This window comes from Candoia aspera, chromosome 2 (assembly GCF_035149785.1).
Source record: "Candoia aspera isolate rCanAsp1 chromosome 2, rCanAsp1.hap2, whole genome shotgun sequence".
Taxonomy (NCBI): domain Eukaryota; kingdom Metazoa; phylum Chordata; class Lepidosauria; order Squamata; family Boidae; genus Candoia; species Candoia aspera.
This window is the reverse complement of record NC_086154.1, coordinates 185,520,290-185,547,483: the sequence shown is the minus strand read 5'-3', so window position 1 is coordinate 185,547,483 and position 27,194 is coordinate 185,520,290. Positions and strand designations below refer to the sequence as shown.

At 36.8% G+C, this 27,194-nt stretch overlaps 1 protein-coding gene across 1 annotated transcript in view; it reads right to left on the bottom strand.

The window, feature by feature from the left end:
* Positions 1-18,602: 18,602 nt before the first annotated feature.
* MLLT3 (MLLT3 super elongation complex subunit) overlaps positions 18,603-27,194 on the bottom strand; it is a 133,197-nt gene continuing 124,605 nt past the window's right edge. The window contains exons 9-12 of the mRNA XM_063295018.1: positions 26,776-26,872; positions 24,731-24,802; positions 24,341-24,412; positions 18,603-19,430 (exon numbers count right to left, since the gene is read on the bottom strand). Coding sequence (XP_063151088.1) covers positions 19,299-19,430; positions 24,341-24,412; positions 24,731-24,802; positions 26,776-26,872 — 373 coding nt within the window. The 3' untranslated portion in view covers positions 18,603-19,298. The remainder of the gene's footprint in view (positions 19,431-24,340; positions 24,413-24,730; positions 24,803-26,775; positions 26,873-27,194) is intronic.

Here is a 27,194-nt window from a genome sequence, read left to right as displayed (position 1 = left end):
GGAACTGTCTGCCTATCTCACTTTCACTTGTGTAAGCACACTCTGGAATCCTTTCATATCTTCAACTTTTGCTGGTTAAGCTCCTAGGGGCTGCTATAATCTACTGCTTGAGACATGGAGGATTTTAAACAGACTTTCTCTGACTTCCACCAAGATTTTAAACAGATTCTTTCTGATTCCTACCAAGTTTTTATGCAAGGCATTCAGGATTTTGTGGAAAACATGAGGTCTAAAATGTGTCATCTGGTTGGGGATGTCATGGATGAAACTGAGGAATTTAACAGTGACAGAAATGTCTCTTCTAAGAGTGAGATCGGGACTTCTGTTGAAATGCTGGATGAAGATCGGATTGCTGAGTTGAAGAAATTAAAGAGAGAGATGGAGTTGCAAGCCATAAGTGAAATTAAGAGTCCCCCGTTGGGGGAGATGGGCGGTGACATAAATTTAAATAAAATTAATTAATTAATTAATTAATCTTCTGGTGGAACGCCATGGAAAAGAAGAGGTTATTATGTATGGGAGGCCTCCTGAGGAGAAGTCAGAGTTTTTAAGGGGGGAAGTTGGGCTGTTCGATTTTTTAAAGAAAAAAGTGCTGTGTGCATTGTGGGGATATGTAAATGCTCTGGTTTATTTTGAAGTGGGATAAGGGTTTAAGAATATTTCTCTGGATTGCTTTTAGGGTTTGGCTGATTTCATTTATCTTTAACAATTTGGATTAAGTTTATTAAGGTATAATAAAAAAATAATAAATGTCTGGTTTGGGGTTTAATATGATTAAGATTATTAAAATTGTTGTATTATCAAGTACAGTGGCAGACAATTTATATGTTTTTTAATTTGATCTTTATTATAGTAGACAGGCATGTATAGAATAGTAGTAGGAAGGAAATAATTAAATAAATATTATCTTTGGGAGGGAAGTTGATTAGGAGGTTTATATATATTTTTTCTTTTACTATAAGGGGAGGGAGCAACTATACTGATTTTTATAATGTGCCAATGGAATGATTTATAGAAATAATGTGATTTTGGTTTAATATAGAATAAGGGATTGATTATGGAAAATTGTTGTATATCCTTGCTGTTAAAAGTTGGAAACCTCTTTTTGTAATTTTGAAAAATTTTCTCTTGTGTTTCTACACTTTCTTAGCTTTTTCTTTTCTTTTCTTTTGGTAGTTTTTTGTTTTTCTGTAGCTTTTATGTTTGCTTGAAACTGAATAAAATCCTTATTTTTTAAAAAAAGGAAGAAAGAAATGTTGCTAAAAGAGAACTGAAGTTCCTGGAAATAAAATACTGGACTGGTTCAATTTTGGGTGTAATCCATTTGGACTCTTTTATATGATTGTCATAGATACATTGGCACTTATATCTGGTGAATTTAGGTTCTATTTTAATCTAGAATTTTGCTATGGCCTGTTTCTCTTTCCTAGGCTGGCTGCATTATTTGTAATAGAAAGATTTGTCTTTGGAAAAAGCAAAAAATTGCTCCGGCAGCAGCCAAGTTTAAAAAATAAAATGCCTCCCCCAAAAGAGGTACTAAAACTCAAGGAAAGTTGTTAACAGCATTTTCTAAGCAGCAGAATACAATTTACAAAATATTCAGCCTATGTGCATCACCGGAATGGAACTTCCAGACTTTACATAAGGGATTACTATACTGATTCAATAACTTTGGTAACTATCCTCTAGGAATAGCCTAAATGACAGGCAGATGAAAAACCAAAATGAAATGCATTTTTCTCTCTCTTAATCAGATAAGATTCCTTTGATCCTTTGAAGCATGTGTCGAAACAACTGTTAATAGATCTCAGAAGATTACACAATTACATTCCAAGATTATCAGCATCTCTAAGCAGTGCCTAAGGATGTATTAGACTGTGATGAAGAAAATGAATATTTTCTCTGCCCACTTAAATTTGTATTCTTTGACCAATTTGGCCTGGAGTCATGCCATATGGCTCAGATTATGCTCAAATGTTAACTTATTTGCATACTTAACCCAAACTGACTTATTCATGTCTTCACAGAGGGAAAACCCTTATTTGAATAATCTGTTTTGGATTCCCCTTTCCCCCAACGTGTCTACTTTATTTCAGTTCTGATTATGTGAAATCAGTGGTCAAACTGACATGCAGAATCTGTTACCTCTGTTTTATAAGTCTTTTAATTTTTGCTCTGAGAGTCTCACACACAAAAGTTGGGACCCTTTACCTGAATGTTACCCTTTTCCACTTACCTAACAATTTTGTCATTGTAATTTTAAGGATGTTGAATCTATGAAACATACATTATTACACTGTAATTGTTATTAAGGAGGTAGGATAAGTTTACTCCAATCCTTTTGCTGTTTTGGTTACTCCCAACTCTTCTTGTAACTCTTGTTTATATGGAGCATTGTTGGCATTTTACTGATGCTTAAAACATTTCAAAATACTCAGTATTCTATTGACAATAGAATACTCTGGAGTTCTTGGTGTTCTCTGAGCTTGGTTGTTTGCTTGCAGATGTTTCATTACCCAACTAGGTAACATCATCAGTGATGATGTTGAGCTACAGATACTCTCTTCTAATAGAATATTTTGTCCATTAAAGCTATGCTTGTGCATAGACAGTAGATTAATACTTTTGTTTGAATTCTTAAGTGAGAATGCTGGGATACATTTTTATTTATTTATTTATTTATTTAGTAAGTAAGTAAGTATCCTACCTTTATTATTTTTATAAATAACTCAAGGCGGCAAACATACCTAATACTCCTTCCTCTTCCTATTTTCCCCACAACAACCACCCTGTGAGGTGAGTTGGGCTGAGAGAGAGTGACTGGCCCAAGGTCACCCAGCCAGCTTTCATGCCTCAGGTGGGACTAGAACTCACGGTCTCCTGGTTTCTAGCCCAGCACCTTAACCACTAGACCAAACTGGCTCAAAGGTTGGATATATTAGAAGATGGAAATGGGCTCTGCTAGCATAAATTAAAATCTCACAGCCCATTTCCCTTTCAGTACTGAACACTGATGTCTGTGTGCACAATATGTTGCAATGTAGACTGCTTGTGCTAATTGGTATCATCTCTTCATGATCAACAGTCTCTCCCTGGTGCAAGAAGAGGCAAATCGGTGGCACAAATAAGGGCATTTCTTGACTATAAGACTGAAATAAAGGACCATTTTGTTGCATGACTCAGAATTCCTGTCAGCTCTTAAGATATGACTTAAAAAGAGCTATGAAGACCTATCTTCATATAAAAACAAAGTTAAATAAACAATAAATATACATAGTTTAGGATTTTATTTTCACTGTGGCCAACAAGATGTCTATGTAAAGCTAACATGCAGGATGTGAGGGAAACTCCTAACTCCACTTTTAGCGATGACATTCAAAACACTAAAAAGTTTAGTGTCAATATTTATGGGAGTATCTCTTTCTGTATGCACTTTTCCAGGCTTTAAGATCTTATGAAAGTGCTCTCTTCTACAATCCATTACTGGGAGTAGTACATTCTGCAGAGGTGTAAGATAGAGTCTTCTTGGTTATTTTTATTTTTAATCCGTTCAATCATTTCTAATTCTCAGAGACTGCCTCGACAAATCCCTGCAGTTTTCTTGGCAAGGTTTTTCGGAAGTGGTTTGCCATTGCCTCCTTCCTAGGGCTGAGAGAGAGTGACTGGCCCAAGGTCACCCAGCTGGCTTTGTGCCTAAGGCGGGACTAGAACTCTCGGTCTCCCAGTTCCTAACCTGATGCCTTAACCACTACACCAAACTGGGTCCTTCTTTATTATAACACCCTGATAAAAACTGGCTCCATCACTGATTTTATTTTAGCACCAGCTGAAGATCTTCCTATTCATTCACATTTTGGAGTCTCAATAACAGTTCAGTCTAGACATTGTTTTTATTTAGCTGTCTTTCCTATGCCTTATCATTTTATTGTTTGCATCCCATCCCAGTATCTGTTGATTAAAATAGTTTAATGGATGACCAAGATTCTGTTAAGGTAGCATTTTCCATATTGCTGTGATCATACATTTCAGCAGCTATATATGCATCTTCCATGTGGTTGATAAGTAAGTGGTAACTACTAGCAACTTAAACCAACCTATTTAATCTTATATTTTTAGATGACTCCTGGGCTTTAGAGCTCTGTTTTTTGACAGGAGACACTGCAGGCTGTTATCTAGTCAGTCTGGTCCACTTCTTGTAAATAGGTTATTTCTTTATTTAAAAGTTAGAAGTGAAGGAGAACAGTGATCCGGGGTCTTTCACCGCCTGTGAGTGGGAACCGGCTGCCCCGCTCAACTCTCTGTAAGGGATGGGTCACCTCTCTGCTTGGCCTTTGGCAGGACATGGTGGTTTGCTTGCTTAGAAGGGCAAAAGAGTAGTGGCATATCCCCACCAAAGGCCTGGAAAAGGGTCCAACACTAAGCATAAGACTGGAGACCCACAGACACAGGGCTGCAATGGGGGGGGGGGGGCAAGCAGGGCATGTGCCTCAGACGCTGCGTGGGGGGGGCACCAAAATGAGTGCTGGGGGGGTGCCAAAATGGGCGTGGAATCCATGTTTGCCTGGGTGACACAGACACTAGTTGCAGCCCTGCACACACGCCATAGACCAGAGGGATGAGCAGAAGAAAGGACAACCCACCTGAGCCTGTGGGTCTTGCCAGCGCCACCCACATCTGCCCAGCTTGCCCTATCCCTTATCTGCTCTGGAAACAGCTGCTGCCTACTTGAACAGGTGTTGACTGCTCTGAAAACAGTCTTACTATCTCCAGGAAACAGCAGCTTTGTTTTGGCAAAACCACCAAGCAACCGCACAACTTGTTCAAAGACTTAAAATGAAGCTTAATCACAAGGGGGGGAAAAAATCAAGCAAAGTTACATTCTCTGTTTTCCAAGAAATGTTTTTAAAGGACCAACTTTGTTTTTATAGTAAATGATTAGAAAGTCATATGCCAGTTTCTCATGTGTACAGTAAAACATGGTCAATACATCTTCCACCACAGACATCCAGAAAGCCGCTTTTTTTTCTTAGTGAGAATTTATTAGAAAACCATTTTCCACTCTGGCTTGTATTTCCTGGCCCTTGTTGGGTTTTTGTAACTGACTTCTCACCATGCCCTTAAGTAACAGTATGTTGGACTGACTTCATTACTCTTTGATTCCAATAAAGAGATCTGTTTCCTCCCTGCTACAGAATAAAATTCTCACATCAGTATGACAGCCACAGCTGTATGGAAATTTCAAGCATCTGATACTTTGATTCTGAAATTTCCATTGTACAGTTTGTTAACGAGTTTCACTGCTTTGAATGCACGATATAAATTCCACTGCTAAGTTGATAGGGGACAGACTCCAGATGGTCTGTGAAATGTCTTTTGAGATCATCATTTTTAGTACAGTTACTTAAATTCTGGTTAAGGCAGTTCAAATGAGTTTCTTTAAAATAGCTTTAGTTCCTCTTCATATTTATATGACTGTGGGATGAACACTGTTTCTCATCACAGTTTGATTTGCTGCCTGCATAAACGCTGATGAAAATCAAAGAGATTTTCTATGGCATCTATACGGTGAAATGAAATCTTTTTTCTGTGGAAAGTTTTGAACAGTGGTCTATAAACCTCTGAGAGTGAGGCAATTATTCTGATTTAAAATGGGTAGCATGTGTTAATTCTTCCAGCTAAAAGGATTTACTTCTGGAGATGAAACAGCAAGATGGGGCCATTCTCTGATCCTCCCAAAGTCATCTCTACTGAAAGTAGATACGAAGCCCAGATGAGAGAGAGAGGCATAAAGCAGCCTTCTTGAGAGTAGAACAGATGGCAAAGCTACTAGCCAATATTGGTGGATCGTGGAAAAAAAAACTGAGCAGGGTCAGGCTTGCTGAGAATTGGAAAATTACTGGGAATAATTTCAGGAGGGGGGGTGTTGCACCCAGCACCACCCAGCCAATGCTCTTTTTCGAACAGAGCATGCCCACACACAGTTCAGCTAGCAGAAAATATAGCTTAATGTTAAACATCAGTAAACATCAAAAACAGTTAATGGGCAAAACAGGATCAAAGGCAGGCAAAACCAGAGAGAGAGAGACATGAAGAAGTCACAATTTACAATTCACATTGTCTATATTTCGATATCAAAAGGCCCAGAACTTTCCAGAGCTACTGGATACAATACTGGGTAATTAGCATGGACAGTCCCCCCGCCCCAAAAGCGGGGGGAGGGCTTGGCTTATTCCAGCTGTAACCCTTTTATATACATAATGGCAGCAAAATAGAGATGGAAAGTAGGACACCAGGTGTTCCCTCTTCTATTCTGCACTATTAAAAATAGTTTGGTAGGCAAAGATGATGTACTGTATCCAACACTGGGTATTTAAACGGGGCAACACCAGGAAATCTCGAGGCTGTAAGCTAAACTGAGAACTTGAAAAAAAAATCATAGAAGGCAACCACCTCCATATTGAAGGTCAATGGACAGAGACACAAGGGGTAGCTCCTTTATTGGCTGGATATACAAACAGCTCCAATTGTTTAACTAACTGCCTCTCAGGGCAACCTAATCCACAGAACATTTTGCTCCCTGAGTAGAACAGAAAATATCACACATACAAACCAGAGTAAAAATGTGTAGCATCAGAGCTGAATTTATTGTGGCAGCTCCACAACTCCAAATTCCTCCACCCCTATTCCCATCACACATAACTGAACTATGCCATCCAGTGAACTCTAATTTTAACTGCCAGTGTTATTTAATATCTTCAGATTCTAAAAATACTTATTTAGCTACTAAGTTAGATGATGTTTTAATAAATTTTTGAATTTCCACTTTTATAAATTTAATTGAAATGGTTTTTATCCAAAAGTTGCTTTTCTTCAGGAAGAATATGAGTTTCTTGGGGGAAAAAACCCTAAACATCCAGCTTCATTAACTTCAGTTTATTTTTAAAGAAAAACCCTCAGCCCTATAATTGTCCATGCCATGAATATAGTTATCATAAAATTAATAATAAAATTATTGTTTTCTTTTGAACAGGTTATTTTGTAAAGAAAAAATGGTGAGCTTATTATTTGTTTTAAAAGAGAGATTGCTGTGGAGGGAGAAAGTCTGTGGCATGGCTAACTGGTGGTATGTCGTATCTGAGGACTGGAAAGTATGTTTCTATAGAAGATTATACTTGCTATATAACTGGATTTGTCCATTTTTAAATGCCAGGGGGGGTTCTAGTTTAAAGAAGACTGGGCTGAAGTGAAGAAGCAGGCAGGCAAAGTGAGAAAAATGGTTTCCTGAACCACAGCTTGGGAATGAAGTGATGGGCCTATTAAGTCTTACTTGTCATTTAGACATCTGGAAACATCGATCTGATCTCCTGCTGGTTCTGAGCTGAGTAGCCAACCAATCACCACTCTTTGCCATTCCTTTTGGCAACCTTCCCTGGGCTACCTTGCACTTTTCACATGCAACGAAAAAAGTATTAGCTATGGTAACTGGGAATGAGCCAGGGATTCAACATATAGATGGAGCTGTATTATCAACTGGAAATTCCCTCTGTGACATGGTTACAACAGTACAGGCTGAGCAGGCCTGTTGCCTCAAATCTTCCAGCCTGGGCTTTCCTAAAATCATTCAGTTCACCTTAGATTTATAGTGATCTAGATAGAGATAGAGATACAGTAGAGATAGAGAGAGAGAGAGAGACAGAGAGACAGAGAGAGGTAAAGGAGGGCTTATACAAATATGCTTTAGCTTGTCTCACCAAATAAATAAAATGTTCCCAATTTTAAGAGTTTCCTTCAAAAAAGATAGAAGGTTTATTTAAATAAAAAAAATATGCTTGGATATTACATAGTATTCTTGTCAGTTTGAAATAGCCCAACCACCCATGTTTTATAAACACATTTTTATGTGTTTTGTAATAGGAGGCGCTGACTTCTTAAGATGATCCCTAAGGCAAAAACAAATGGTAACACTCAACACTTGTCTAGCTTGTTTGCTGCACTATATATGACAGATCCTGGCTGAACAGCTTCATCTAAGAGAGATCTAAAACATACCTCCATGTGTTTTCAAGACAGAGAGCCTGGTGTAGAATTTACAAGATTCACCTTGTTGTCCAGCCTAGTGAAACAACAGTATTTGCTTGTTTCATTTTAGAAAATCCAGCCCTGTTTCTTTTTATTTACACTGAAGGAAATGATATGGATCACCTCATCAGGTCTCACAGGTTGCTGCAGAAAACCTTCCAATTATTTCAGTTCTAAAGTCAGGTTTGTAAACACTGACTTTAATTCTAGTTAGTTCAAGCTCTGCAAAACTTTTGCTTTGCATCAGCCACCAAGTTCTCTGAAGTGTTGAAGGTAAGGGATGGGCAGGAGTCCAATATTCAATTTAAAATGCATTCTAAAGAATTCCTAACTGTGGAATCAAAGCAGAAATTTTACGGAAGAGGAACAGAAACATTCACTCTCAACTTCAGCTCTCTCTCGGTGACATGATTTATATATACCCTGAGCCATAGTATGGTTAAACCTAGCATGACGTACATCTCTAGATCATGGGTTATAATAGTTAAGGAGGAGTACCTTAACACCAATTTGTACCATGGTGTGTTTGGGCTTAAAGGTAGTCCTCGTTTAGCAACTGACTCATTTAGCGACCATTTGCAGTCACGACAGTGATGAAAACATAATTTATGACTAATCTTGCATTTATGACCTTCATAGGTCAGTAAAGCAAAGGAAAGCTGAAGTAAGATCATAAGTACAGTCACAGTTTCACTTAGCAACCGCTTCGCTTAACAACCAAGTTGCTGGTCCCAAATGTGGTAGCTAAATAAGGACTACTCATTTTAACTACAGCTAAACATGTCATTTGAATCTTAACTAGGATTATCCTAAGATTAATTTCCCTTATGGACTTTGGACCTGAAGAAACAAGGAAAAGTTGTTGTTAGTTGCCGTCGAGTCGTTTACGACTCATGGCGACCCTCTGTATAACAGAACGAAATGCTGTTTGGTCTTGCGCCATATGCCTGACTGTTCCAATGTCTGCATCCATTGTTGCGGTACTTGCATCAATCCATCGCATTGAAGGTCTTCCTCTTTTCCGCTGGCCCTCGACTTTACCAAACATGATGTCCTTTTCAAGCTATCGGTCTTTCCTGACAATGTGCCCAAAGTATGAGAGTCTAAGCTTACTTATCTTCACCTCTAGGGAACATTCTGGTTGTAGCTGTCGCTAAATGGAGGAAGTCCAACAAATTGTGGACCTTGTTATTTGGGTAGAAGGGATGGTCTTTTTTAAAAAATTATTTGTTCTAGGACATCTCCATACATGGAACATAGACTTATCATTTCAGATTGCAAATATATTTCTGTGACTTTTTAATAAGATCTGAGCTGCAAGTGTTTTGTAATATGGATCCAACTAACAGATAGCCTTTTCATTTTACAAGCCATTTATGTCCTGGGTCTTTTATGGCTGTGATGATATCAGAACAACTGCCTGTGTAAGAAAGAGGCAAAAATGCCAGGTGGTTATTCTTTTATGATGGAAAGACCGTGTCACCCTGCATTTATGGTCTTGGGCAGGAGATGTGTACTCTCTTTCTGCTTATGAGTTTGGCTCTATATCAGTGTAATGGAAAGACCGACCAACTTTATTCTGTGTGGTCATAGATTAATGCTGTGTTTAAAGTGTAGCTAATATTTCTTGTAACTATTATAGTAAGTTATATGCTTTTGAGATATTTTTGTATTAATTCTTCTTCTTTGCATTCTTTCCCCCGTTTCTTCTGTATATGAAATGTTGAAAGCAATCTGAATTTAAAAAATTGCTTCTAAGAACTTATTTACCTCTTACATAGTCTTAAAAAAGGTCTCTTTTGTTTAACCTTTTTTCTGGCCTCTCATTTTAAATATGCAAAACAATTACCACAGCATAGGATCATGGAATTTGTTCACACTCTAAATATGTTTCTACCATTTTATTCTTTAACTCACTGACATAAGAACGGACAGAAGTTCAGGTTTAATCAACAACTTTATTTCCTCTTTTATTTGTCAAGGCATATAAATGAATGTTCAGGGTAAGAGAAAGTAGGTACTCCCTGAAAAACGCCATATATCAACTGAACTCTCTCAGAAGTGTGGGGTGGATTCCATCTTATAATTATTAACTTGATTGCATTGGTTATAAGTCTGCTTCCTTTATGTGTATTAAAGCAGTCTCAATAAACCTAAATAAACACTGCTAAACATATTCTAAGATGGAAAGTTAAATTACCTTGCTCAACCCATGGGAATGTGTTGCGTTTCTTGGCATTTAAGTGTCTTAAGAAACTCAAAGTACAGTTTCTTCCTGGATGTTTCTATAAGGCACACACTGGCTACTTAGCACAAGCAAATCACAAGGAAGATGCAGCTTTCTTGCACATTCAACAACCTTCACCTATCACACTTCTACCCCTTAACACACTGAAAAGCTTGACATTAAATATTTACATAAAACTAACACTTGTGTTTATCTGTTTCTACTCCATTGAGCTTTTACGATCTTGCAGTACTGTCTAGGATCAGGATTCTCTGTTTAGTCTAAGAGCCTTTCAGCATGAATGTTTTTTTGAACAGTAAATGAGCATTCGTTTCTTATTTCACACAGATGCTGCATGCTGGGATTTGCCAGAAGTTTGTGCTTCTATTTTGAGGTTATGTCAGGACCAGAAGTGGAGGAACAACTGGAATATTTTGGGACCTCTGATGCATCCCACTATTCTTTTGCTGGGCTCATTAATCACTGAGTCCAACTACTCAGTTGACACTTCTTTGCGTTAGTCCTGCCTATCACCCCAATTTTCCTTCAGCTGATTCTGATGCCAACTTGTCAACCAACCTGCCATTTTTATTTTGTCACTTGATCTTTATATCTCTGCTTCTTTCGAAAAGATTTCATAGCATGCACGGCCAGTAACATCATCCAGAGTTTGGATGGCTTTGGTCACATTGTAGTCATCTCTAGGATATCCTCTGTGACAAACATCTTACTTCCTCTTCTTTTATTAATGCCATTGGACTTCGAGGAATTTGCAGCTGTCCATTCACTTGAGACCCAACATTGACAAAGAAGAAAATAATTAGATCACTTGAAAAAATGAGAAGCCATCCCAGTCCTTGGCCTGCACATACACAAATCAATAAGCTTGCTGAAACTAAGATGGTTTGGGCCTTAGCGGTGCTTAGATGGGAGATTGGGAACTACAGATATGCTGCCTTGAATTCTCTGATGGAGGAAAGGTGGGAAAGACAATTAAGGTATACAGAGTTTTCAGTTTATTAAAACATATAGTCATAGACCATATATAGGAAATTGTTACCCATGAGCACTGATGTGTTCACAGATACCTCCTCTGGCATCCAGCAGGTCCCTTACATCATCTGGCCTTTCTTGTAGTGAAAATTTAGTAAAACCTAAATATGAGGCTTCCTTGTCACAATTAGGCTGACCATATGTCCCGATTTGAATGGGACAGTCCCTTTTTTTAACATTTCCAGACCATCCCATCGTTTTAATAAAAATGTCCCAATGTCCCGTTTTCAACCCCGCCCCATTTTGCCATCCCAATGTCCTGTTTTTGTCTCAAGGAAATATGGTTAGCCTAGTCACAATGCAAAGTACGAGCTTCTAGAATCCTCTTTATTACAAGACCGCCTTTTGTGATAAAGGACCCCAAGGCAATAGAACATCAAAATTACAGGCAGCTGCAGTCTTGTGTTTTGTGTGGAAGGATGCCCACATCTTCAGGAAAAAAAACAAGAAGCAAAAGTAAGTTGAGATGATAGAGAACACTTGGGGAAGCTATAGGCAGTTTGCTTATTGGGTTAGAGTGATTGTCCTACCAATACTGGCCTGTTGTTCTTGGGGATAAACAAACTCCACAATGGTAGCCCTCTTAAGAAAATACCAACAAGCAGCTTTCAAAATTCCAACAGTGTCCAGTGTCCTAGCCTTATTATGTGTTTAAAAAAGAACAGCCACGAGTCTTACTGCTAACATTCCTACCACTTTGCCAAACGAAAGGAGTTCCAATTTTCTATTGTATGCAAATCAAACATAATTAGTGTGACCACAAATATGAACACACATACACACACAGGTGTCCATGTCTATCAGGCATAGGACCACTTCAAATGCAAATATTCCATATTACCTCTATCATCCTCTTCGAGTTCTCTGGCCCCTATACAAGAATTCCCATTTTATTGCTTGCAGTTATTGGAGGGCTTAGGAGGAAGGGGAGGAAGAAGGGGAGAAAAGTGTAAAGCCATTCATAAAATGGGTGCTCTCATGGTAGGGACAGACTTGAGCTTCCAACTCTGCAGATACCATTTTTGGAAGGTTCACCCAGCTATCCGCACCTTTTAATAGGCTTCATTTCAAACAGAGCTTTTGATAATGATGTGCTAATGAAGAATTAATGTGCAGCAGGGAGACCCCCTTCCCTCTCTCTCCATACAAACTAGTTAAAATGAAAGCTTTGAGGGGAGATTACTTACATCCCAGACAGGGAAAAATAATTGGTCACAATGGTTAAGACATTGCTTTTCTTCCCATCCTCACACTTGCCATTTCCCAGTCTCCATCTGGAATCTTTAATATGTATGCCAAATATTTAGTCACCATACATAATTCCTGCCAGAAAGTTTAATATGGTGCAAAACAGTATTTCAGGGAGTTAGTTGAAGCTCATTCCCTCACAGAGAGAAGAGGGAAGGGCACTTTGTTTTTCTGAAGGAGGGCTGGATGATACTAGCCAAGTCTCAGAGTTTCCCTCCACTGCTCAGAAACTAAGCCATCTTGCCGCATTTAGCGTCCCTCCCTCTCCATTCAGAGCAGACCACCCACTCAGATAGGAATACACAAACCAAATGGGTTAGGAATGTCTGCTCAGCGCCCGAATCAGTATCAGCATCACAACCTTATTACTTGAACAGTCTGGCTTTTAGCACAACTCACTTCTTTTCTCCTTTTTCTTTCTTTTCAGCCTCCACCCCATAGCACATACATAATTCCCCCCAAAAGAGGGGAGGAGGGAGAGAGAACATGTACAGAGAAATCCTTTAAAAAAAGGAATGTGAAAGGAAATATATCCATTCTTTTGTCTCATTAGGATAGGATCTTGCTTTCTCACATCGTGATGGGAGCCTGCAGTTGACAACATAACCATGCAGATGCTGAGTTACAGTCTTACCATCAGATAATAGAAAGTTGTCATTTATACCACAGGAAGGGAAAGTGTGGTACATCAAAAGTGATAACTATTGTTGCCAAATTAAAAACAGGCTGTAGCACAATCAGCTATATTAATTGCGCCATAAAAATAGAGGTCTCTGATCTGTCCTCTGTTCAACATTCAGTATTGAGGAAGTGAGAAATATACAAACTGTTTGAGCAATTATCTGAGAAACTAACTTAATATACCTCTAGTCTGTAAAAATGCTGTTGTTTATGTCTTATAACATGTAAATTCAATCCTATAGATGTCCACTCAGAACTTTAACTAAGTTCAGTGGGCTTCCTATCAGAAGAAGCTTCCAGATATTGCTCCCATTTTCCCAACCCAGGCAATCCTTGTCATTCTTCCATTATTGGACATCCCAGCTAGGGTGCTGGGAGTTGGCTTAAAATCTGGAAGCCACATGTTATCTTTACTACTTCCTTAAGCCTCCTTGATGTAATTTTTTTTGCTTGTTACAGGCCAGCCATCCCAAAACTGAAGTCCAAATTTGCTGGACTTCCAATTCTGTTAGCAATGCCAACTGGAGGATTGTAGAAGTTGAACCAAATCCTGAGCAGACTAAGGCAGGAAAGGCAGTACTATACCAATTCCCAGGATAGTTCATGCCTTGCTTGAACAGAAAAATGGAAAAGCAATCAATCAATCAATCAATCAATCATAAATGTTAAGATTCATTCAGTGTTTCAATCTATGCTTTCCAAAACTGATTTCCACCATAAGAGTAAGAGTATATAAGAGTATAAGTGATGGAAAACATGCATTAGTAGAAAGGAAAGCATAGTGTTATGCTGAGCCTAACCCCAGGCAATGATTGAAACAATCCTAAATTGATTCATTAGGATTAAAACAACCAAATTTATTGTTCCATTTTTATAGGACTGCTGATTAGCAGCAGTCTTGACATTATGGCTATAGATAAATCTATTCTATGACATTATTTTAGGCACTTAATACCTAAAATAAGCCCTGGTTCTGGTTTTACAATCAGTTTGTCATAGACTGGTCACTCAGACTGAACTGCTGCTATTTTCATCAACCATTTCTAGCCTCCATGACAGAACAGCTACTTGAAAGTCCAAGACTTGGTTAACAGGCTTAATATATCAAGTGAGAAATTAAGAGGTGGTTTATTCAATGTGCTACAGATAGCACATTATGTCAGACTGTATTTCTTTATGCCCCTTCCTTGGCCATTCTTCCTCTCAGAACTGAAAGGGATATATTTAACACAGCGAACCATTTGTAACTGCAGTTGAAGCAGTGTCTGTCACTAACAAGCAATCTTCCCAAAGCCAGAATTAAGATATACATCCAATCAGTGACTAAGGGCGAATTGGCTACTGATTTACTGAATGCTCCTTCCAATGTGGCATCTCCCTGGAAGCTGTGGTCCAATCCTACAGTGAGCGATGATGTTGGAGAGTTAAGTCCACATAGCTCCCTCACTCAGGTCCAGTATGGAAATGTCGTAAAGGAAGGCTGTCTTTGCTTTGGTGGAGTGAGCACAGATCAGAAGGGGTACAGCTATTTTCCCAGCTTGTAACAGAGCTTAATGGTTGCCACTGTCCATTTGGAGCAACCCTGTGGGGAATGTCCCTACTCTTTAGACAGACCTTGGAAGACCAAGAATAAAGGTTGGTCCTGGTAGAATGAAGCTGCGTAATTCAGGCAAAAGGCAAGAATGAGACAGACATTTCAGAGCTGTTGAGGGCTTGGGAAAATGGATAGTCGACATCCATTGAGTTGAGTGGAAACTTTAGGAGGACTATTTTGTCCTATGAAAAATAAAGAAGGATCTTCTTTTAAGGTACAAAATTCTCCAGCTTGATGGGCTGACCTCCAGAATACAGACAGATACTGTATGGGTCCCACTGCCTAGGATCATGAAAGGCTTAGTGCTAAATTTTTAGAGAGATTTTTTTGTAACCCAGAGTAGGCATGAGATGACCATAGTGGAAGGTCTTAGTTTTAACTACCTATTTTCAAGACCAGTTCCCAAACCTATGGAGAAGCTGGTAAAAACTGGATAGTTCAAATTGGAGAGTCCACCAATGGCAAGACTAATGATAACAGAGTTGGAGAACATTGTTTAGAAGAACTTGAGGCAGATGGAGCTGGAATGAAGGAGGAAACATGGCTGTTCTATTTTTCTATGGCTGGAATTGGATAAGACAGATCTATCATCTGTTTTTCTCCATCCAGACTCTGACAGTCTCCTTACATCAGGTCATGTCTTCTAACACATCCCCCATCAAGCCTAGGGTGGAGATGCATAACTGAGTATCAACTGCATATTGAGGATACTTCCCCCTGATCTGATGGATATCTCTTCCACTAGTCTCAGGCAGATGTTGAACAGGACAGGGGAAAGAACTGAATCCTGTGGCAGAATAATAAAAATTGTTTGGGCTTTGTGCCACCGTTTAGCATGGACTGGACTGAACTGGCTAAACAGCACTTTTAAAAAAGATAGAAAAAGCACAGAATCATAATCAACCTCAATGTGAAATTCCAGGCAAAAGATGTTTAAGTATGGCATATTTCTCTGTAGCATTCACTTTCTTACCATGCTGTTAAATCATCTGAATTAGAGTACTTATCTACATCAGACTAATGCTGAAAGAGGAAATCTTTAAAATACCTGGCACAGGACAAGTTAGTGTTTGGATTTACAATATATGAACTGTACTTCTGAAGATGTTTTCATATAGCCTTAATGTATACTGCTATGTAAATAAGCAGAGATTACACATCAAAGGACTCACCCCTTTATAATGACTGGCATAAGATTGTTATGTCTTGATATCACTCACCAAAGTTCTGAACTATTGCAATTCCACTCCCAATAGCTAATTACTGTTCTAATTATGTGGTGGTAATATAGCTGGCTTTGATGTTAAATAGGTATTACATTTTGCATCAGCTGTCTCCAAACTGCTTTTCCTTTGTGCGATTCTGGGAATTACAATCCCAATTCATGTGAAGGGCACCAAACTGGCTATTTAAATTTGGGGCACTAAGCCATGAACACAGTGTCCATACCACTCTATCAACTCTGGTTCCAGCAGCTTGACTTGACAATCAAGATTGTGTATTTATAACCTTGTGAGAAATATTCTCATTTTCATTAGAAAAAGGTCAAAATAGGACAATAAGGACAAAATAGTGGCTTTTAATGCATATTCTGACTTCTGGTTCAGATGAGACACTACAAGAGAATAACAGTTTTCATAAAGTTAGATCTCATGCTATATTATTTTACCAATCCTAAATGATCATCTTCCATGCAGCTGAGTGAATTCTTTGCCAGAAAAATAGGACTATTTGAAATTAATTGAAAAAGAATTTATTTTGTTTCAGCATACAAAATAACTAAAGTAAATTGTTTTTTTTAAAAAAAGGACACCACTTACCAGCTTATTCTACCAGAATTTTGTGGAAAACACTCTTCACTTTCAATACACAAATGCAGCTGAAATGTGTTTATTCCATCCTCATTCTCACCAAACTAGAGAACTAACATTTTATAAGGATGACTGATGAGCTACATGCAAGTCAGTTAAGAGTCTACTGTAATTTCAGTAATATTCCCTTTACATAGTTAACCCCTCCACCCCCACAAATTCTGTACATCAGCTACTATTTTTTGTGGCTCAAAGGACTTATTTTGCCTTCTTAAAAAACAAAGAACAAAAACACATGTTCAATATATAGTCAAAGTTATGTTGGCCTGTGCTCCTTCCAACGATCTCTCAAGAGTTTTTGCCACAAAATTTAGTTAGAAAAGTCAACATTGACCCCTTCCCCCAAAGCACACATTTTGTGCTCAATTGAAATGAATTGTGTTGAATGTGCACTATTAAAAAAAGTGAAAGATAGCCTTTAGATTTTCAAACATTTCATATAAAAATGCTAACAAAAATGTAAAAAATGCACTCAAACAGCCCCTGCCACACTCCGAGATCACATCATATGCCTGACATCAAAAGATTTCAAACACCTCCCATCCCAACAATTGCACATTAACAGGTGGACTTAAAAAAGAACATAACACTTCAAGTATGTTTCATGCCAATCATCAATAAGAGTCATAACATTACTGAAGAAAAGTACACTTGTTCTTTTGGAAGCCTAAGGTAGACTTTCCATAGTTTAGGTCAATTATCTTAATTAAAAAAAATACACAAACACACACACACACACACACGCACAAAAGAAAATAATTTCTTTGGACTTAAAGAAACAGTGTTAAGAATTCCCATTTGATTATGAAGAAATAACCCTACTATGAACTTAATTTTTCATACTGCAACATACTGTGCGCATAGAACAAGGAAACCCACAAGATGTTTCTGCAGGATGATTCTGTAGCAACAGATGACATCTGGTAACCAAGCAGCAACTGGAAATACAACAGCCTTTCAAGAACAGATTATTTTGAAAAGGCTCACAAATCCTTCAGATCCAGAAGTACTTTGTAAGCAACATCTTCTATCAGAATATCACTTGAAATCCCTACTTTAATGGCTTCTGTAAGAGAAGGCTTCTTTCTGCCCTCTTTCTCTACATGGAATTTTACTTTGTTTTATGAAAGCATTTTTGTTCAAAATTGAAAAATACTTCTGGAAATTAGGGCAGCAATGTTCAGTAGATAATCTCATCAAAGAAAAATGTTTTTATTGGGTGGCTGTTTTCTTAAAGACATAATTTTATAATTCAAAAATGTAAAATGGTATGACAGATACCATATTGGAAGAAGTATTTCTCATCTCCAAAAAAATGAAAGGAATACAAATTCTAAGATGGTCCCTAGAGCAATATATACACAAATATAAAAATTTTTAAAAAAGGGTGGTGGTTTAGAACTCATTTATTCACATCCAAACATATGTATTGATTATGCAGTTGAAATTAATTTAATCAACCAGTTATTCATTTAATTGCGTTAACAGCCCTATTACAACTGAATGTAAAGTATGGAACCAGTAATGAAATTTAGAAATCATTTTCAGCGCACTGGCAATAAATAGTTCCAAATCAAGGACTCTCTACAGTATTTCTCCTGAAAACTGGACTAGTGTTCCTCTTATGGCAAGCATCTACTTATAATGTTATATTTATTTCTAATATAACATTAATACAAACACAGAAATGTTGATGGGGAAGCAATTTTGAATTGAGATAGCATATTGGTACACGTGTGTCTTTTTTTCCCCTTGATAAAAGCTACTAATTTACTGACCAGTCTAGAAAGTAGGTCAGAATCTTGTTTTCGTTTTGTAACCATGATCCAAGATGGTTATGTAATTTTGTAACCGTGAACCAAGATGAATATGTAATTATAGCTTGGGGGCCCATCCTGCTGCAGCAGACTGAACATTTAAAAAAAACAAGATGGAGATGAGACTTTTCTGCCCTTGCCCCAAATTGGTATCTTGTTTGGGGGAACTCACAGAAATAGAAACCAAACAATGCAGGGGGTTTTCACATCATACTAGCAAAAGGTCAATACAAAGTGGCATCAAAGCAAGAGTAAGGTCAGAAGGCCTGTGATGGTGGTGTGCTGGATCCAAGGAGCATTCATGAGACACAGGACATTGTAGCGTCTGGTAGTGTCATTCCCTCAAGGACGTTAGAATATGCATATGCAGTAATAAATAGATCAGTTATGTAATAAGGCAGTGTGTTGAACATGCATTTATCTTGTGGCCTGGAGTACCACAGAGAGACACATGATACCATACACATTCATTAAGTGTTTTTTTTTTCAAGGCTATCCAGGCTAATTCTTCCAGAGCATTTCCTTGGTGAGAAGAGCAATTTGCTGAGGCTTGTCATTTTTCTTCTCCTTTATCAAGAGATGATGAACTGGCTTTAACAAAAAAATAAAGCTGAAGAGAGTTGTTGGAGGTTTTGCACCATGGCTGCATCATTCTGAGTGTTTTATTTCTTTTTTTTCCCATTAAAAAAAAAAGAGCACAGTTTTTGATGCAGCCACAACTGACGTCCTCAGGATGCTCCAGATGTTTCCAGGTAACTCTGTAATTTTCTAACTGTGGTTTTGTCCAGTGAGCAAAGGTCAAAGTCAAAGGTAGTGTTTGTGATGTGAAAATGTCCTGTTTCTTCTATAAGATTTACAATCTGTCAAAAACAAGAGAAAAGGTTAAATTTAAACACTTACAATCACCTCATCTGTAAGATTTTCAGATAAAATGTAGCACCAAATTGTACCAAACATTATAAATAAAGTGAAGACTTTTTTCTCTCCATTCCCTTTGTTTTAATTTAGGAGAACACAGTCTGACTCTAGAGAGCCCAGTCTCTTAAATCTTTGAGTGTGGATCTCAGAATTGCTCCAAAACTTGCCCCATTCATTTCTTTGTCCTTGGCCCCGAGCATGATACCTGATTGCCAACAACACCCCTCATTCTTCTTTTTATTAAAAATAATTTTTATTAAAGCTTTTAAACAAGAAGATTAAAAGCTAACAGAAATTAGAAGGAAGGAAGGAAGGAAGGAAGGAAGGAAGGAAGGAAGGAAGGAAGGAAGGCGAAAGAAAAAGCAGAAAGTGCAAGAAAAGAAAAAAAGTTAAAGAGAAATAGAAAAGAAAAAGAAAAGAAAAATATACAGTATAAGGAAGGGGCTTCTGATATTCTTCACAGCAGTTATAAGTACAATGTATTTTAACCTCTCTAATAATACATCATATTACTTTTCTTTCTATAATCTGTCCTGTCCAATCATCAAAACCATAAATCACAAATATATTCTTTTCATTTTTATGCAAAAAGTCCATAAGGGGCTTCCAGTCACCAATAAATGTAGATACTGTCTTGTCTCTAATCAAAGAAGTCAATTTATCCATTTCAGCAAAATCTGTCAATTTCACCAAGCATTCCTTCATAGTGGGTAGTGTTGAATCTTTCCATCAGCCCTCATTCTTGCTATAACCTTCCTGAGTTTTTATCATTTATCTCTCTTAAATCAGGCAGAATGTTTTAAACTTTTTGTAGACTGCTATAGATCTTTCCAGGCAAGTATCCTACAAACTGGAGAAATGAAGTAGCAAATTAACACAACAGATCAGCAACTCTTATTTGGCATATGCTCAATTATGATTCTGCTTGATTCTGCTGTTTGCTGACATGAAAATGTCTCACATATAACATAGCTTACTATGTTCTACTCAAGCCATCTCTGAACTAGTACCCTACAAATGTGTTGGAGATGACAGTTACACTCCAGTGTATTATAGCAGGCAGCCCACTTTCAGATAGATAGGAAACTATGGTATGAAATGTAATATTATTTACTTGATGTCTCTCCCATCATTATATCCCAGCAGACAGCCACAGTAGAAGTAAGATAGAAGTAACACAATGAAAGATGCAGTAAGATATGGAAAACAAAGCATATAGAGCCCTACATGGGGTGGGAGTGTGTTAAATCTTTTTCTAAAAGTTCACAGAGTGAAGGGCAAATAAAACTGAGGGAAAATGTTCCATTATTGGGGAGTGACAGAGGAAAACTTCATTCTTCCATGCCTAAGTGAGGCTTGGAGAAGCGAGTATCTTTCAAAGGACCTCCAGTGAAGATGTTATTATCCAGGGTCAAAGTGATGGAGATTGTTTAGGGCTTTAAAGATTAAGCCAGTATCTCAAATTGTGCCTACAAAACTACTGGCAGTGAGGGCAGATCTTTCAACACAGCAGGAAGCGAACACAGTATCAGTTAGCAGCCTGACTGTACATTTAAAGATGGGTCTGCTTCACGTACCCAGATTCACACTGCTTTGGCTGACTCTTCCATCTTTTATGAACTTACCTATGCTTATTCAATCTTCCATTAAAACACCCAGTCATATTTTATGTTTCAGATTTTGTTAACCCATTGTTCAACTGCCCAAGAAAATCCCTAACTGCAACATTATCCCTGAATATTAAATCAAATGATCAGATTTGTTAAATAAGCTAGTGTATCTAATCCATATGAATTAATTTCTAAAAGCAAAGCAAGCAGATTCAGAGATGTACCATTTTTATATTACTTTATCTGTTTTCAGCACTGAATGAAGATATTATTGGATGGAACTATGTTAAATAGTTTGATATAAACTAAAGATATGAACCACATTAGCTATAATATACAACTCTGAAACTAACAGCAGGAAAATTGTTCCAAGTTGTAAAAAGTGAAAGCATATGGTGGTCACAGTTTGGTTTTCTGTTATTATATGCAACTGAGCCATATTTTAAATTTTTATTTGTGTCACAAACCAGAGCTCTAATGCATAAGGAAATTCCAAGCAAACTGTTGTTGAAAATGTTCATGCACTACTGAGATATTTAACATCTATTTTAGATTCCTGCCCCATGCTCAACAATTATGTTCTTCATTTGATTTGGTAGCTCTAAATCACTGAAAGCAAATTAAGTACTAGAACGTGTTATTAAAACTATTAAACTCTCCTGCCAAAAGTCTAAATCTCTCCCCTACCCCAAAAAGTTGTTCATTCTTTCTTTGCTTAGAAACATGTGAGATGTTCTGCACTCATCTGTTTCTGGCAAGACAACAGGAACAGAAAACTAAGCATATACAGGAAAATGCAGCCAATGGGTTTACTGTAGATGCTTTTGGTACTTATGGATCAGCAGAACCTTGGAACATGTTGCACTGAAGGACACAGAAACAGTAAGAACTGTACTATTAAGTGAACAAAAGCAATTCTTAGGTGAGATAGCCCATCTGAATAACCTGGAACTCTGTAAGTAAGCCTATATATTTCCAGCCACGTGCTTCCAGATCAGCAAGAGGTAATGAGATTTTTAACCAGTCCACAATGTGAACCATACAGCATTACAAAAAATTAATATCAACCTGCTGAGAAGCATCACGTTTAAAGTAGACATTCATTTATTCCTGCCACACTGGTTTATATAGAAACTTTTGCCACAACACTCCACAGCCTGTGTCGAAGTAACGAGTTAGGAATGTAATTCTAAAATATGCTTCATTTAACCCTGGTTGAATAAACCAGCCCATGAAGATTTCTAGAAAAAACTCTCAGAAGTTTTTTTTTAAAGAAGGATTTGATATGCTTTCCTGTGATACTCTGCCAAAACAGGGCTTTCCATTAACCCCCTTGATAATAAATTTCAGGAATTCAAAAGCTGTTAGGAAGTGTTAACAGATGCATTTTTAAGCAATGCAATACTCTTTAGAGAGATGAGAAATAAAATCTCGCTTTTTGATTACTATCTATCCTTTTTAAGCTCCTAACTAAAAATAGCATGAACATTTGAACCCTACTCTTCCTAAGGGCCTCTTGGAAATATAGCCCCAAAATCACAACTGAGATGAACCTTCACATTTAACAGAAGTAGAGAATAGATCAAGAATTTAACCAGAAAACTTGAGGGGTTTTCCTGACCATGTTTTTATATTAGCACTTATGTTCTTAATTTATTAAGAAACATTTGGGGAAAAAATTAAGATAATAGCTGGGAAGCTTTCAGATTATCAGTATTAAAATCATATTAAAAGTACTTCAGCTAAAGATGCAGGATGCAAAGTCCAAAAGAGTTTTATTTGTTTTTGATGAAGTAAGCTATACTTTTTTTGTTTCATATATATAGTTCTGTTTACACATTCTGGTTTTCCCCTTAATTTACACATTTTGGTTTTCCCCTTAATTTCACTGCAATCAATCATGCTGTAGCAATTTAAATGCCTCTAGAACAGAATGTATACGGGAGAAGGGCTTCCCCTCTTCATATTGGGAAGGGTTAACATTGATTGTAAAATAATTTATTTAATTCATAACAATCTGCTTTTAAATGATAAGTTACCAAGTGAGTTAAGATCTGAAACAGAATTGCACCTAAGTCTCCTATAATATTATTACCATCTTCTGATTTAGGGGTACCTAAAGTTGATAAGTTATCTTGACATTAACCCTATCTTTACCATGACACTCAGATGAGCAAGTAGTAGGCTTTGATTTTAAGGACTTTAGGAACAGTAACTGACAATCCCCACTTCAGGCCCCATTCCCCAAATGCAAAGCCTATAGACTTACACTAATTGATCCAGCTGAGCACTGATTTGACAGAATGTCAGCCTGCAGAGAATCATCAAGTGAGACTGCACTTTATCACATGATAAATTAAGACCTTATAGGCCTAGAGGTTTAAATGAATAATGTGAAGGAACTACTATCTATGTGTGTGTGTGTATCCCCAGCTCAAGATAGTTTATATGAAGGTCCTCCTTCATGTTATTCCCCAACTGTCAAGGCAGGTAGGTTGGATTGAGAAAGAGCAATTGGCCTGAAGCCATGCAGTTAGTTCCATGGTTGAAGATGGACATGGACATTGCAAAACTCCCTAAAGAAAATGTATAAGAACAAAGCTTCTGCAATAAGAAACAGAAATATAATTGCTTTTACGGACATATCTTTTCGTATTTGGGGTGTGTGTACATAGGACTGAGACAGAGAGGATGAATATGTATTATACTGGGGTAATGATTTTTTTTTAATTACAGAAGGCAATAGCAGTGTTTAGGTTCAGTATATGCAAAACAAAAAGTTGTTATATAAATTACTATTACTTTGAAATTGTATTTTGAAATTAGGCATCTGAAAACTCTGCATTTTAAAATTCTTATAGCGAAGCACTAATTTCCGTGACAAAGGAACTGTTTTGCCATTGAATCACATCAAAGCAGTAATGCACTAACTCCATAAATAAATAAAAATACCTAATTCAAATTTCAGTATTATAGAACTAAATTGAAATCTGAATTGTGTGAATTCATTTAACATCTGCTGAATATTCTGTTATAATCTGAACATTCAGGAAATTCCTTTTGGTGTAAAGCATGTTTCGGTAGGGCTGAACATTGTTTAGATTAGAAAAAAATTGTGACACACTAGTATTTTGAATGATGGATTACATTCTGCTGAAAAATCAGATTTAGATTTAGACTGTGTTCTTTTAATAAAATTTAAATTTTGGCAAAAACTGTTAAAAAGACATAGAAGTCCTCACCTGTTGCAGTATATGTCTTTCTCTTAGAGTCATTAACCTTCTGTGAAGCTCAACTAATTCATCAAGATATGCCTGAAAATAAATAATTATAGATTAAAACCAACAAAACAGTTTGTCAAACCTCATGGCTTTGCTCACAAACATTTTCCATTTTATATGATCTCACCAAAATAACAACAATAAACAATATACATGTAGGAATACAAAATGCCAAGGGAGTAATTTAAGAAATAATTTATGAAGTTATATGTCATTATTTACAAATGCATATAGGCATATATACAAATACACACTTTTGTGTAGACTTGTTGATTTCAATTAGCTTCTCTGGCTAAATTTAGATTCTAATCTACAGAAGCAGGATTCAAAGACTGCTTTTTTTCTATTTACCTTATCACAATCACCATTCTTAATCTGTTTTTCAGATTTACTTTGTTTTATAGGACTCTTTACTTCCAGAATCTAGAAAATGAAAAGAGTAAATATTTAAGGACATTACAGATCTAAAACTGAAAAATATTAAACTATTGTGGTCAGATGCCTTTGTTCTCTAAGCAGGTTTACAGCCAATTTATATACCTTACCTATAACTCATGTTATATACTTTAAAAGCAGTTTAAGCCGGAAATTAAAGCAACAGAGAGAATTATAAATAAATCTGAACAACATAAAAGGCTTTACATCTATTAACCAAATGAATACTAGTGGAAGAAACTTACAGTAACTCTTTAAACTATTTATATATAAATGTGCCATATTCTTAGAAATTAGCTTTAAAACAGGTCATGGTACTTTAGTACGATTATACATTCTTTATGTAAACTGTAGTCATTTTGGGGAAAAACTGACATGTAACTATAATGTAAAATTTAAGATTAACTGCAATATTTACTTAAAGTGGTTGTGTTGGAAAAAAAAATCTACTGATGAATTTTGTTTCTAAACTTCTACAATATTAGAATTATATCCATATGTCGAAGTCTACAGATTTATCATAGCAAGGTAAATTGTTTTGCATACAATTCTCCTATGAACAGGGATTTACCATTTCCAGAAGAGTTTTATGGGCACTGATCTACACACCTTCATTCTTCCATTCTAGTAAAATCAATAACTTTCACAGAGTACTTTATGTGGATAAGGGCCCAAGAATACAGAATCTTTTGGAGTGGGGAGACCATAATAAATAATAAATAATATAACAAATCTAAATAACAACAGGTTGTTGCTGACTAAATTGATTCATGTATACATATAATATTACTATAATGTCATTGGCTGACTCATGGTTATGTTGAAAAGTAATGAATTTGAGATAATTTCCAATGAAATTAAGGTATGGGTGATTTATAATAGCTGAATCACAGATCACTTTATACTGCATTTACTATAAGTATTTATTCTTGTGGAAAGTAACAATTCTAATCATCCATCATAAATTGTAATTCTTAAAATGATAAATTCCTTAGCCTTTCTCAGAGATATACCAGAGCACACCGCATAGGCTCCATGGGAGAGATCAATGGCATGTACCTCAAATTAAAAAGTAAATATATTTTATTTTATTTTATTTTATATCCTGCCTTTATTATTTTTACAAATAACTCAAGGCGGTGAACATACTGAATACTTCTTCCTCCTCCTATTTTCCCCACAACAACAACCTTGTGAGGTGAGTTGAGCTGAGAGAGTGTGTGACTGGCCCAACATCGCCCAGCTGGCTTTCATGCCTCAGGTGGGACTAGAACTCACAGTCTCCTGGTATCTAGCCTGTTGCTTTAACCACTAGACATTTTTGGAAGGATTTTTTTCCAGAAAATATTTTGGGTTATAGCAGCACAAAGCAAATTCAGTAATGTCTGAATAAACTGGAAAGAGTTAGCAGTTTGTATAATGTAGTATCTTAGCAACTCAAATAAGCTGGATCAATAAACTATTTCATGTTAGATAATAACTGATAATAAAAATACATTATTAGCTATGGCTATTGATTCTTTTATTACAATTTAGAGAATATGAATTTCAAATGATTAAATAATGATTCAAATCCAAATGGCTGATTGGTGTTTGAAATTGAAACATAAGAAAATGAGTGGTGGTGATGTTACCAAGATTAGTAAGATAATGTACATGCAAGTTCTTAGTCCTCAATCAAGTAATGTTTATTGTATTTGGCCACTGCTCACTTCAAGTATATCTGATATTAACTATGTGAAGGAAGATCCATCTGTTTATCTATTGGGAAGCATATTTCATCAATAGCCATAATTCCATGTGGTTCATAAACCCCTGAAATTCTCTCACTGGGCATGGACCCTGATCTGCCTGTTTAGGCTTTCCTGTTCTACATCCATGCCCTATGTATGGAGGGGAGGGGGGAATATGGCTCCAATATGGAGAACAGAGACTGCTGTAGTCATGCCAAAACACAATACCTGGTTATTGTTGGTTTTTAATAAAGGTGGAGGTTCATGGTGTAGAGGTGAAGATGCAGAACTGCTGTCACTGTCACTTCCATCACTTAGACTAACCCTGAGCAAAAAAGGGTATAGGAATGAAAAAGGTAAGCAGCAGATAGACTTTGGTCAATATACAAATGGAAGGTTTGAATGTTCCTACCCTATTACAGTTTCTGAACATCCTCTATTATATTTTCAAGACTATCCATCATGACTGGGAATTTGAAATTACTGAAACATATTAAGATATCAGAAAGAAGAGCTAATTTAAAGGAATTAAATGTAATCACTATCTTTCAATTGCTATTTGTCTGTACATCAAGAACTAACATTCTTATGTTTGAGGATACATTCTGAATGTAAAATAATCCTGACCAGTACAAGCTTCAAAGCCT